At 45.7% G+C, this 13,902-nt stretch overlaps 1 protein-coding gene across 2 annotated transcripts in view; it reads left to right on the top strand.

The window, feature by feature from the left end:
* Nucleotides 1-9,901, top strand: part of LOC144495576 (inositol monophosphatase 2-like) — a 51,519-nt gene extending 41,618 nt beyond the window's left edge. Inside the window, exons 6-8 of one of the 2 annotated variants that reach the window (XM_078215710.1) lie at nucleotides 837-945; nucleotides 7,042-7,193; nucleotides 8,299-9,901. In XM_078215710.1, the coding sequence (XP_078071836.1) occupies nucleotides 837-945; nucleotides 7,042-7,193; nucleotides 8,299-8,429 (392 nt within the window). In that variant the 3' untranslated portion in view covers nucleotides 8,430-9,901. Of the gene's footprint in view, nucleotides 1-836; nucleotides 946-7,041; nucleotides 7,194-8,283 lie in introns of both variants that reach the window. The other variant, XM_078215709.1, reaches the window with a different exon arrangement.
* Nucleotides 9,902-13,902: the final 4,001 nt, after the last annotated feature.

The raw sequence follows: 13,902 nt of genomic DNA, 5'->3' as shown, positions 1-13,902 counted from the left end.
ATTTTACCATTTTGAGTATAGGTGCCGAATCAGGGCGTCAAATAGATCCGAGCCTGGAATCCTCTTTCCAGCGCGCCCATACGTGTTTTGCCGGCTCCAGTCCGAACCGCGCTGTGGGCGGGGCTTAGCGCTGCCAGACCGATCGGAGCTCTGAACTGCGCATGCGCAGTTTGAAAAAAATCCGAAGCAGCGCGCCCGGGCGCGAAATACAAAACAGCAGAGAGAGCAGAGAGGGGGGGAGGATGGACTTGGGAGAATCTTGCAAACTGCAAATAATGTAGCATCTTCTTTGTGCTGCCTAATTATCTATGGGAAAGGTAATTAAACTACAGTGTCCTAGCGAGCAATTAGTGACCTGTATAATACATTTGTGATCTGTAACTGGATTGTTGATGCTCAAATGTTCAGAGTCCTGTGGTGAACTTGGCAGCATTGGCCCCGTGGTGGAACTTGGTTGGAAATAAGATTCAAGGAGATTACTAAATCTTGTTTTCATCTGAACATTGCACAGAATTAGAGGAATTCCCTTTGGAAGATAATGTCAAAATTATAATCGCAGGAACTAAAAACCTGACAGTCAGAAATTTTGGAAAATATTTCAAAATATATATCCCCCCCATCCGTATTTCCGGGCGCGAATGTTTGGTGAAATCGGGCCCCCAGTGTTTTGACAGGACAGCTCACTTGTCCCGAGGCAGAGCAGGCAATGCGGAGAGGACACTTTGGTGCAAAGGGACCTTGGAGCTAAGTTCTGGACGTGCTGTCTTGTTGGCAATGCTACTTCTGAGCCAGGTCAATGTGAGTTCGCTGAACAGTTTGACATCTTCTCTTTGCAGACCTGTCAAAGGCGCTGATATTAACTGAACTTGGCTCAATTCGGGATCCTGTAGCAGTAAAGATGCTGTTTAATAACATGGAGAGGTTACTAAATGTGCCAGCACATGGGTAAGAAAGTCAAAATGACACGGTTATTAACCAATCTTTGAATAAGTTGTAATATGATTTTTTTTCAATTAAGACATTACTTGCTCCTGCTACGGTAATTGATTTAAAGATGATTTGATTTGATTTATTGTTGTCACATGTACTAGTATGCAGTGAAAAGTATTGTTTCTTGCACGCTATACAGACAAAGCATACCGTTCGAAGAGAAAGAAATGAGAGAGTGCAGAATGCAGTGCTACAGTCATAGCTAGGAATGATGTGGAGTTGCCGGCGTTGGACTGGGTTGGGCTCAGTAAGAAGTCTCACAACACCAGGTTAAAGTCCAACAGGTTTATTTGGTAGCACGAGCTCTGCTCCTTCATCACTTACCTGAAGGGGCAACGCTCTGAAAGCTCATGCTACCAAATAAACCTGTTGGACTTTAACCTGGTGTTGTGAGACTTCTTACAGTGTCATAGCTAGGGTCTAGCGAAAGATCAACTTAGTGTGAGGTAGGTCCATTCAAAAGTCTGACGGCAGCAGGGAAGAAGCTGTTCTTGAGTCGGTTGGTACGTGACCTCAGACTTCTGTATCTTTTTCCCGACGGAAGAAGGTGGAAGAGAGAATGTGCGTGAACCCTTCACAGAACCTTTTAAATACAGAATAGAATCTGGGATGTTTAGGTTTGGATGATAAAACTGTAATTTATTCAAGAGGTTTAGAAAGTATAAATGAGAATTAAGTTCTTTTGCTCCGAGTGTCACTTGAGTAGGCCCCGTCTAAATTCCAAATGTTTTCCTGACTCTTCACTATTGACTCTTTTCCCCTATTGAGCCCTCGGTTTCCACCACGCAGAAAGCTGCCATAATACCGGTATCACCTCCCCATTCTCTCTTCCCATTTCTGTGTCTCTTCACACACAGCGTAATCTGGACAAATATCATAGAAATAACAACAATTGCAGATATTAGAAATCTGAATGGACCTACCTCGCATGAAGTTGATCTTTCTCTACACCCTAGCTATGACTGTAACACTACATCCTGCACTCTCTCCTTTCCTTCTCTATGAATGGTATGCTTTGTCTGTACAGCACGCAAGAAACAATACTTTTCACTGTATGCTAATACATGAGACAATAATAAATCAAATCAAATCAAGCCATTCTTTAAGTATGCTGGGACGAAGATTATCAGGACCTGGAGATTTATCCACCTTCAACCTATCAATTTCCCAAAACCATGTCTCTACCAGTGTTGATTTCCTTCAGCTCCTCACTAAAACTTGTTTCTCTCAGAACTTCCTTTGTGAAGACTGTAGCAAAGAATTTGCCATCAGACTTTTGAATGGACCTACTGCGCATTAAGTTGATCTTTCTCTACACCCTAGCTAAGACTGTAACACTACATTCTGCACTCTCTCCTTTCCTTCTCTATGAACAGTATGCTTTGTCTGTATAGCGTGCAAGAAATAATACGATTCACTGTATACTAATACATGTGACAATGATAAATCAAATCAAATCAGAAATCAAAACAGTAACAAGCAGCAGGTCAGCTAGTATTTCCAGACATACAAAGGGACAGAGGGTCGAGCATGAAGGAGGAACTGAAGGAAACCCTTATTAGTCAGGAAATTGTATTGGGGAAATTGCTGGGATCAAAACCCAGTAGGTCCCCAGGGCCTGATGCTCTGCTCCCAGAGTACTCAAGGAAGTGGCCCTAGAAACAGTGGACGCATTGGTGATCATTTTCCAGAATTCTATAGACTCTGGAAGAGTTCCAGTGAATTGGAGGGTAGCTAATGTACCCCCACTTATTAAAAAGGGAGAGAGAGAGAAAACCGGGAACTATAAACCGGTTAGCCTGACATCAGTGGTAGGGAAAATGCTGGAGTCAATTATTAAGAATGCAATAACTGAGCATTTGGAAAACAGTGACAGGATAGGTCCCAGTCAGGATGGATTCACTAAAGGGAAATCGTGCTTGACAAATCTTCAGGAATATTTTGAGGATGTGACCAGTGGAGTGGAGAAGGATGAACCAGTGGATGTTGTGTATCTGGACTTTCGAAAGGCTTTGACAAGGTCCCATACAAGAGATTAGTGAGCAAAATTAAAGCTCATGGTATTGGGGGTAATGTATTGACGTGTTTAGAGAACTAGTTGGCAGGCAGGAAGCAGAGAATGAGAATAAATGGGTCCTTTTCAGAGTGGCAGGCAGTGACTAGTGGGTTACTGCAGGGTTCAGTGCTGGGACCCCAGCTATTCACAATATACATTAATGATTTGGACAAAGAAATTGAACGCAATATCTCCAAATTTGTGGATGACGCTAAGCTGGGTGGCAGTGTGTGCTGTGAGGAGGATGCTTAGAGGCTGCAGGGTAACTTGGACAGGCTGGCTGAGCGCGCAGTGCGCAAATACATGGCAAATGCAATATAATGTGGATAAATGTGAGGTTATCCACTTCGGTGGCAAAAACAGGAAGGAAGATTATTATCTGAATGGTGGCAGTTTCGGAAAAAGGGAAGTGCAACGTGACCTGGGTATCATGGTGGAACAGTCACTGAAGGTTGGCATGCAGGTAGAGCAGGCAGTGAGGAAAGCTAATGGCATGCTGGCCTTCATAGCAAGAGGATTTGAGTATAGGAGTAAGGATGTCTTGCTGCAGTTATACAGGGCCTTGGTAGGCCACACCTTGAGTATTGTGTGCAGTTTTGGTCTCCTCGTCTGAGGGGGGACATTCTTGCTATTGAGGGAGTCCAGCAAAGGTTCACCAGACTGATTCCTGGAATGGCAGGACTGACACATGAAAAGAGACTGGATTGACTGGGCCTGTACTCACTGGAATTTGGAAGAATGAGAGGGGATCTGATAGAAACATATAAAATCCTGATGGCACTGGACAGGCTAGATGCGGGAAGAATGTTCCCGATGTTGGGGAAGTCCACAACTGGGGGTCACAGCCTAAGAATAAGGAGTAAGCCATTCAGGACTGAGATGAGGAAGAACTTCTTCACTCAGAGTGTTGTGAACCTCTGGACTTCTCTACCACAGGAAACTGTTGGGGCCAGTTCATTAGATATGTTCAAGAGGGAGCTGGACATGGCCCTTGTGGCTAAAGGGATCAAGGGGCGTGTAGAGAAAGTGGGAGTGGGATACTGAAAGCGCATGACCAACCATGATCACATTGAATGGTGGTGCAGGGCCGAATGGCCTCCTCCTGACCTATTTTCTATGTTTCTATGTCTATGAAAACAAGACGTTTGAGGGTATTATCCAAAACAGTAACCTATGTTTCTGTCTTCAGATCTTGATTGACCTGCTGTGTACTTCGCTGTTTTTTGGTCTTATTCCTTGACCTGTTATATTGCTTATTTCTCTTGTTTCTCAACTATTTTCAATCGTGCACTTTCCAAGCACATCTTGTCCATGACCTCTCAGGCTCTTGGCCTCATTCTCACTAAAGTGGTGACTATATGCTGTCCCTCCTGACATAGGTTCTTGATCAATAAGGGGCTCAAGGGTTAAATGGAGAAGGCAGGAGAATGGTGATGAGAATCAGATCAGAATACTTGAATGGCCGAGCAGACTCGATGGGCCAAATGGCCTAATTCTGCTCTTATATCTTATGGTCTTATGAACATTGGAAATGGCGCTTCTCACCTCAAGTACTACCCCCATCCTTTCAAACTCGGCAAGGCTTCATCATCACCCCTTCTGAAGCAACCCTCCACACTGCTCTATCTTTGCAAAATGCCACCTCATCTCCAACCTCCCTTTCCTCTCCAAAGTTGTTGAATGTGTTGTCTCTTCCCAATTCACCCTCACCTTTCCTGCAACTCTTTGTTTGAAAATGTGAAGAATTATGAGTGTGCTGCAGCCTGCACCAGCTGCGAATGCCATTCCTTGTGTCTGGTCTCTTCCTGAAGGGTCAAGAAGAGACCCTTCTTGATCTCTCTGTCGATGTTGACATGCCTAAATGCACCATCCTCCTTCAGTAGATCTCCTCGGATGGGTACATCGCTTGGACTGCTTCCGCTTTGCTCCACTCTTACTGAGCAAGTTGTGGCCAGGATGTCTCCTGCCTCCAGAACCCTCCATCATCTCTGGATTTGACTATAAACCAGTGCCTGGCTTCCTTTCCTCTTCTCTCCATAAAATTCAACTTATTACAAATTCTGCTTTCCAAGTGCTACCCTGTATAAAGTCCCACTCGCTATCACCAACATGCTCACTGATCTACATTGGTCCCAATGCCTCAAATGCCAGATGCTCATCCTCCTGTCCAAATCCCTTTATGGCCTCATCCCTTCTTCGCTCTGTAATCTTCTCTAGTATCATAATACTCCGAGTTCTGCATTCTTCCAATTCGGACCCTCTGTGCATCCCCTGCATACTCATTGCCTGACACTATGGCCATGGGCAGCACAGTGACACAAATGGTTAGCCCTGTTGCCTCACAGTGCTAGGGACCCGGATTCGATTCCCGGCTTGGGTCCCTGTCTATACAGAGTTTGCACCTTCTCCCCGTGTCTGCGTGGGTTTCCTCCAGTTTCCTCCCACGATCCAAAGATGTGCGGGTTAGGTGCATTGGCCATACTAAATTGTTCCTTAGTGTCCTGGGATGCGTAGGTTTGGGGGAGTAGCGGGGTAACGGCGATAGGGGCTGGGTAGGATTGTTGTCGGTGCAGACTCGATGGTCCGAATGGCCTCTTTCTGCACTGTAGGGATTCTATGTCTTCAGCCGAACAGGCCCTAAACTCTGGAATTCTTCCCCTAGGCCTTTACATCTGTCTACCTCCCTATTTTTCTTTGAGACCCCCTTGAAACCACGTGTTTGTAGAAGCTTTTAATCACCTTCCTAATGTTTCCCTATTGAGCGCAGTGATAATTTCTATCTAATTACACTTCCCTCAAGGCTTTGGCTTACTGTTCCTACGTTAAAGGCATGATGTAAACACAACTTGTTGTTTGTTGAGTGAGATCAGAAGCTCCCAGGTATAATATGAAGTTAGCCTAGACTCCAACTGTTTTTGATTTTGACATTAGTGTGAGCATCCAGGTATGATTCGATTGACACACTAGGAAGTTTTTATTAAAACAAACTTTATTTAACACAGCTAAAATATAACAAAAATAATTAACATAACTTTTATCTATTGAAATACTTCAACATGACAATGTATAATTCTTTAACTGCTAGCTATCCCTATAGTTCTAATTTAAGCAATATCCCCACAGACATGAATCCCTCTTCAGAATCAGTTAGCACAAAACACATAGGCTTACGTGGGTGCTAGACCTCCAGCCTTTTACCACCTCTGGACAGGGATACATAAAGACACCTGTCTTCTGACTCCCATACAGCAGCCTCCAGAGAAAGATCCATCTTCAAAAGCAGAACTTCAGAGAAAGAGACCTATTTTCTGGCAATCCCAGACTCCAATCTCTAGCGAGAGGAAGAGAGCTACTGCTCTCTAAAGATCCCAAGCAGCAACTGAGCTTGTTTCACTCTTGTGAGCCTAGCCCCACCCAGTCACGTGATTTTTCCTGTCAGTCAACCAAATCAAACCCCACATTGAAAAACCCCAGGGAAAACATTAAAATAACTTCACTGCAGCAGCCCAGACTAAAATAAACATTCCAGCAATTCGGATCAATTATGCTTCTGCAATATCAACATGTGGGCTGCCGGTTACGGACAAAGTAGCACAGGGTTAATAAGAACTGACTCTAAAAAGACAAAATCCTGCACAAGAAACATGACACAAATACATTTCTTAAAGGCACAGTATCGTCACATGAGTTATGTAGCTTTATAGAGTTCAGTGATTTATTTTTCAGAAATAATCTCTGCCCTACATATACCCTTTATGTATAATCCTGTTTTTAAGATCCCTCCTTACAATCTGTAGTTTGAAACTGTGGGTAGTCAGTCGAACATGTCAATGCGCAAGAAGAACACCTTATTCCTCTATTTTTTTTAAAAACAAGGACCTTCAATTTTCCAATAGCTTTAAAGTAAGAATAATGTTCCTTGAAGTTAGGAGGGCAGTGAGGATTTTTGAGAGTAATTGCTGTGATTTCTTTCTTGTGGTTTCTGTGACTCCCAGGATCAGGATAGTAGGAAGCGCAGCTCTCGACCTGTGCCATGTTGCTGCTGGTGATGTCGATGCCTTTTACCAGTTTGGCCTCCATTGCTGGGATATGGCTGCTGCCGCTGTCATTGTGAGGGAGGCAGGAGGGATCATGATGGACACAGCAGGTAGGTGAAGCTGACTATTGAACTCTGCTTCTGCTGCCTCACAGTGCAAGGGACCCAGGTTTGATTCCAGCCTTGGGTCACTGTCTGTGTGGAGTTTGTAGGTTCTCCCCGTGTCTGTGTGGGTTTCCTCCGGGTGCTCTGGTTTCCTCCCACAGTCCAAAGATGCACGGGTTAGGTACATTGGCCATGCCCTAAATTGACCCTTAGTGTCCCAAGATGTGTAGGTTAGGGGGATTAGCAGGGTAAATACATGGGGTTATGGGGACAGAGTGCGGGGTTGCGGGGACAGAGCGCGGGGTCACGGGGACAGAGCGCGGGGTCACGGGGACAGAGCGCGGGGTCACGGGGGCAGAGCGCGGGGCTGCGGGGACAGAGCACGGGGTCACGGGGACAGAGCGCGGGGCCGTGGGGACAGAGCGCGGGGCCACAGGGACAGAGCGCGGGGTCACGGGGGCAGAGCACGGGGCCACGGGGACAGAGCACGGGGCCGCGGGGACAGAGCACGGGGCCGCGGGGACAGAGCACGGGGCCGCGGGGACAGAGCGCGGGGGCGCGGGGACAGAGCACGGGGTCACGGGGACAGAGCGCGGGGCCGCGGGGACAGGTCACGGGGACAGAGCATGGGGCCACGGGGACAGAGCGCGGGGTCACGGGGGCAGAGCACGGGGTCACGGGGACAGAGCGCGGGGCCATGGGGGCAGAGCGCAGGATGGGCTGGTTAAGATGTCGGAGAGTCAGTGCAGACTCGATGGGCTGAGTGGCCTCCTTCTGCACTGTAGGGATTCTATGAAATGGAATGGAGAGCGAGGAAAACCATCATAGACAAGTAGCCAATGTAATGGTCAGATTTTCGGCCCAGGTCATTTTGCAACAGTCAATTGTCGATAGTATCATTTGCATCCCCTTATTCTTCGCTCCTTCCCAGTTTTCCTCTTCTTGATTCCACTGCTTTGTGGAAGTCATTGAGCTAAACGGAGTGTTGGTAGCAAACAGATTGCTATTTGTACCAGTGTGACCTCACCAACGTCCAGTTTGATTATGAATTTGTGGAAAGTTCATCCTGCCATTACCGAGCCGACATCAGTTGTAGTTCTCTTGTTTCCAGGAGGACCATTAGACCTCATGTCTCGGAGGGTGGTGGCAGCCGGCACGAGTGAGATGGCTTGTCGGATTAGCAAGGAACTACAGCCGGTGGCTTACGAGCGGGATGACGGCACTGAAGGCACAAGTAACTGACTGCCTAAAGAAAGGCCAATTCAGAGTGTTCACCGGTGGGACCATAGCAGAAATCACACTGTTGAATCTTAAAAATAACTTAGAGTGACAAGCTGCTACGATCTCCGCACAGCGTCTGGTGCTGTGATTTATAGCAAAAAAATGTAACACAAGTGAACTGGTCGTATAATGTTCCACTCTCCCTGCAGGAATCAACAATATTCATCTTCTATTGAGTTGTGTTGGTCTAATTTTCTACTGTTAACATTTAATGTTTGGACAGACTGATGGGGATAATTGTAACCTAACTGACTGGTGAGGGAGCGAGGTACGCGGAATTTGGTGGACTGCTGGTTCTACGCTGACCTCAGCGGAGAACTAAATCAGACAATATTGCGGCCACCCCCATTGGTTTCTTGACAGATACATTTGGTCCCCCCATCACCACCACCGCACAGTCTGTTCGGTTGGTGCTGACACAGTAACTGGAGTGTGATGGGAGTGCATTAAAAAAACCCGGAACTAAGACTGTGACTCTTCAAAACTTCAGTAAATAATTAATCCCTCGTCCTCCAGCCAGTATTTCAGCAAATTCAAAAAAAGAATTCACTACGTATGGAGAATATAAAAGTCAGGCCTAATATATGCGTTTTCTCAACTTCAACTGTTGATTAGTTGCAGAGTTCATGACTCGTGAAAACCGGTCGAATCAGATTTGTTTTTGTGTGTTTGTGGGATTTAAATGGGTCTTGGGTGGGAGTTCACAGAGAGGGAGACTGAGCCCGTGCTCCGTTATCAGGGTTAGGGATATTTTTGTTTTATTCTTTCCTGGGATGTAGACATCATTGGCAAGGCCAGCATTTATTATTCCCCGTCCCTAGTTGCTCTGTGAACTGAGTGGCTTGCCATCTCAGAAGCAGTTAAGTGTCAACCACATTGTGTGGATCTGGAGTCACGTGTAGGCCAGACTGGATAAGGGTTGGCAGATTTCCTTCCCTAAAGGGTGAATTGACACCAATCAGTGCTAGTTGTCACCATTACTGAGACTGATTTTACATTCCAATTTAAATCCCATGGTGGGATTCGAACCTACGTCCCTCGATCATCAGCCTGGGCCTCTGAATGACTAGTCCAGTGACATGACCACTACACCACCCCCCCCCACCGACATTGGGTGCCAGTCGAAGCAGGCACTGGATTGTTTGGCATACACTATTGTCAAAGATCAATTTGACTCCCTCCCCCAACATCCTGAAACATTTGAATCCAAACCTAAATGTTTTTGTAACTGGTTTTCATTTTAGTAATCATCAAATTCAGCACTGCATGGTCTAACAGTCTGTCAACAGAGACATACACAGACTACTTTTAAAAAAAGGTCCTATTTTTTAAACTATCTTGTATTTCAGGGTTTTATTAATTTTACTGAGAATACATTGTTGGCATAGAAATAAAATTTTAAGTTCGTTAATAAATAGTTTTATATTCCTGTCTCAGCTCGTGTCATTTCAAATCTCAGACTCATTTGGATACACATTTCTACTCTTTGACACACACAAAGATTCTGGAGGGTAAGGATCTTAACAGATTCGATTAAAATGAAAGATGGGTTTAATCGAGGCATTCAAGGGGAACTGGGTTTATTATCTGAAAAGGAAGAATGTGCAGAGTTACAGGACAAGGTGGGGGAGTGGCACATTGGTTAACACCGCTGCCTCACAATGTCAGGGACCCCGGTTCGATTCCCGGCTTGGGTCACTGTCTGTGTGGAGTCTGCACGTTCTCCCCATGTCTGCATGGGTTTCCTCTGGGTGCTCCAGTTTCTTCCCACAGTCCAAAGATGCGTGGGTTAGCTTGATTGGCCATGTTAAAATTGCCGTTAAGTGTCAGGGGGACTGTTTAGGGTAAATACGCTGGGTTACGGAAATAGGGTCTGGATAGGATTGTAGTCAGAGATCTGGCCAAATGGCCTCCTTCTGTAGGGATTCCATGATTCTAGGTGTGTTGCTCATTCAGGGAGCAGCACAAATAAAATGGGCTATACGGCCTCTGTGCTGAAATCGTTCTTGAGATTTTGTGAATGATTTTCCAACTTAAAAGGCCTGAATTTTCCAGCCGGCAAGCCGTTCAAACGTCCACTGACTTCGGTGAGACTGAAAGATCCCACTGGTGGGAGGGGCCAAAAAATTCTGGCCAAAATATCTAAGCCTTTAACGCTTTGCAACACTGACTGAGCATCGAGTGGTTAAATTCCACATTGTTGTGGTAAACTAACTTGCGAAGTTGTTGCCATTACCTGCGGAATGCAATCTGTGTAGCTGGTTTGCCTTGGTAGTGTTTGTGTCTGCACGTGCTGGCTGTGTTTGTGTTGTTGTTGACTTGGGTTATATTTTAGTCTCCTTGGGGCAGAAGCAGTTAAGAGGTGATTTAATAAAGGTGATCAAAGTCATGAAGGGGATTGAGTAAACGAGGAGGAAGTGTTCCCAATGGCAGAATGATCAACAAGAGGAGGATGCAGATTTGGTGATTGGTAGAAGAATCGGACAACTTGGGGGGACCATGGCTGTGATTCTCCAGCTGTTCACGCCTTGCCACTGCTGCAATCGGCCAAATCTCCGTTCACGGTAGCGGGATGGGAGAATCCCGGCTGCGAGCGAGGCTGGAGAATCCGGCCCTATATTTTTCTATTCATTCGTGGGATATGGGCGTCACTGACTGGCCAGCATTTATTGCCCATTCCTGGTCACCCAAGGGCAGTTGAGAGTCAACCACATTGCTGTGGCTCTGGAGTCACATGTAGGCCAGACCAGGTAAGGACGGCAGATTTCCTTCCCTAAAGGACATTAGTGAACCAGATGGATTTTTCCGACAATCGACAATGGTTTCATGGTCATCAGTAGAATCTTAATTCCAGATATTTTTTATTGAATTCAAATTCCACCATCTGCCGTGGCGGGATTCGAACCCGGGTACCCAGAACATTAGCTGAGTTTCTGGATTAATAGTCGAGTGATAATGCCACTAGGCCATGGCCTCCCCCTAAATATTTTTACACACAGTGGAAGGAGATTCAACAGTAACTTTCAAAAGGAAATTGGATAATTATCAGAAGGGAAAACATTTACAGGGCTTGGAGTGCCGAACAGGGGAATGTGATTAATTGGGTAGCGCTTTGAAAGATCCAGTATAGACATGCCAAATAGCTGCCTTCGGAACAGTATTATTCTATCCTATATATTGTCAAGGTGCCACACCAGTGTTGCAAGATTCCTTAACATTGCAGAATGAAGGAACAAAGAACAGTACAGCACAGTAACACGCCCTTCGGCCCACCAAACCTGTGCTAATCACATTGTCCTATCTAGACCAACCGCCTGTATCCCTCTATTCCCCGCCTGTCCATGTGCCTATCCAGATAAGTCTTAAATGTCGCTAACGTGTCTGCCTCAACCACCTCACTTGGCAGTGCATTCCAGGCCCTCCCCCCCCCGCCCCCCTCCCCCCAACTCTCTGTGTAAAAATCTTCTCCCACACATCTGTACTGAACCCCCTTATCTTGAACTTGTGCCCCTTGTAATTGTCATTTCTGCCTCATGACATCACCATGGTTACTAACACCAGACCTTTGTCTTTTCTGCTGCCTTCGAGCAAAGCATGGAAACATTGAGAAAGTCTCCGCGTATCCATTTGGCCGATCAAAATAATGGAAAAAGCCAAAAGAAATTAGAGTAGGAAATATAATGACATCACTTGGGCTGCTTGCTGATATTTGTGGAAAAAGGATATTTGGATTAAAAATAATTTGGCATATCTTTTAATATTGATGGTTTAAGTTATAAGGAGAGGCTGGATAGACTGGGACTTTTTTCTCTGGAGCGTAGGAGGCTGAGGGGTGATCTTATAGAGGTCTATAAAATATGAGGGGCACAGATCAGCTAGATAGTCAATATCTTTTCCCAAAGCTAGGGGCGAAATGGGCCAGACGCGGGCAACTGGGACTAGCATAGTGGTTAGAAATAAAGGGCGGCATGGACAAGTTGGGCCGAAGGACCTGTTTCCATGCTGTAAACCTGTATGACTCCATGAGAATCATTGGCACCCAAAGAGGCCATTCACCCCATTGTATCCATGCTGGCTCTTGGATGAATGAGCACCGCTCGACAATCACCAGGCAAGACTGTTCTCTTCCTGTTGGGGAGCACTTCAGCGGTCACGGGCATTCAGCCTCTGATATTCGGGTAAGCGTTCTCCAAGGCGGCCTTCGCGACACACGACGGCGCAGAGTCGCTGAGCAGAAACTGATAGCCAAGTTCCGCACACACGAGGACGACCTCAACCGGGATATTGGGTTCATGTCACACTGTCTGTAACCCCCACAGTTGCGTGGACCTGCAGAGTTTCACTGGCTGTCTTGTCTGGAGACAATACACATCTTTTTAGCCTGTCTTGATGCTCTCTCCACTCACGTTGTTTTGTTTCTTAAAGACTTGATTAGTTCTAAGCATTTGCATTCCAACCATTATTCATGTAAATTGAGTGTGTGTCTTTATATGCCCTGTTTGTGAACAGAATTCCTACTCACCTGAAGAAGGGGCTTGGAGCTCTGAAAGCTTGTGTGGCTTTTGCTACCAAATAAACCTGTTGGACTTTAACCTGGTGTTGTTAAACTTCTTATTGTGAACACCACTAGTTACAGACCTCCATTCAGAAAAACACCCTTCCACCGCTACCCTCTGTCTTCTATGGCCAAGCCAGTTCTGAATTCAGCTAGCTAGTTCACCCTTGATCCTGCTTGATTTAACCTTTTGCACCAGCCTGCCATGAGGGACCTTGTCAAATGCCTTACTAAAGTCCACATAGACAATATCCACGGCCCTTCCCTCGTCAATCATTTTTGTCACCTCAAAAAACTCAATCAAATCAGTGAGATATGACTTCCCTCGTACAAAATCATGCTATCTATCGCTCATAAGACCATTTAGTTCCAAATGTGTTTAGATCCTATCCCTAAGAATCTTCTCCAACTATTTCACTATCACTGACATCAAGTTCACTGGCCTATAATTACCCAGGTTAGTATTGCTACCCTTCTTAAATAATGGGACAACATTGGCTATCCTCCAATTCACTGGACCTCACCGGTGGCCAACAAGGATACAAAGATTTCTGTTAGAGGCCCAGTAATTTCCTCTCTTGTCTCCCTCAATAATCTGGGATAAATGCCATTTGGCCCTGGATATTTGTCTAACTTAATTACACCTAACACTTCCTCCCTCGTAATGATGACTTGCTCTAGAGGGTTTACATACCTCTCCGAGACACCACCAATCAACATGTCCCTCTCCTTTGTGAATACCAATACAAAGTACTCATTAAGGATCTCACCCACTTCCTTTGGTTCTATGCATAATTTCCCTCCTTTGTACTTGAGTGGACCAACTCTTTCTCTCGCTACCCTCTTGTTCCTAACATATGTATATAAGGAATTTTGCTT

This window comes from Mustelus asterias, chromosome 7 (genome assembly GCF_964213995.1).
Source record: "Mustelus asterias chromosome 7, sMusAst1.hap1.1, whole genome shotgun sequence".
Lineage (NCBI taxonomy): Eukaryota > Metazoa > Chordata > Chondrichthyes > Carcharhiniformes > Triakidae > Mustelus > Mustelus asterias.
This window is presented reverse-complemented; position numbering and strand designations above follow the sequence as displayed.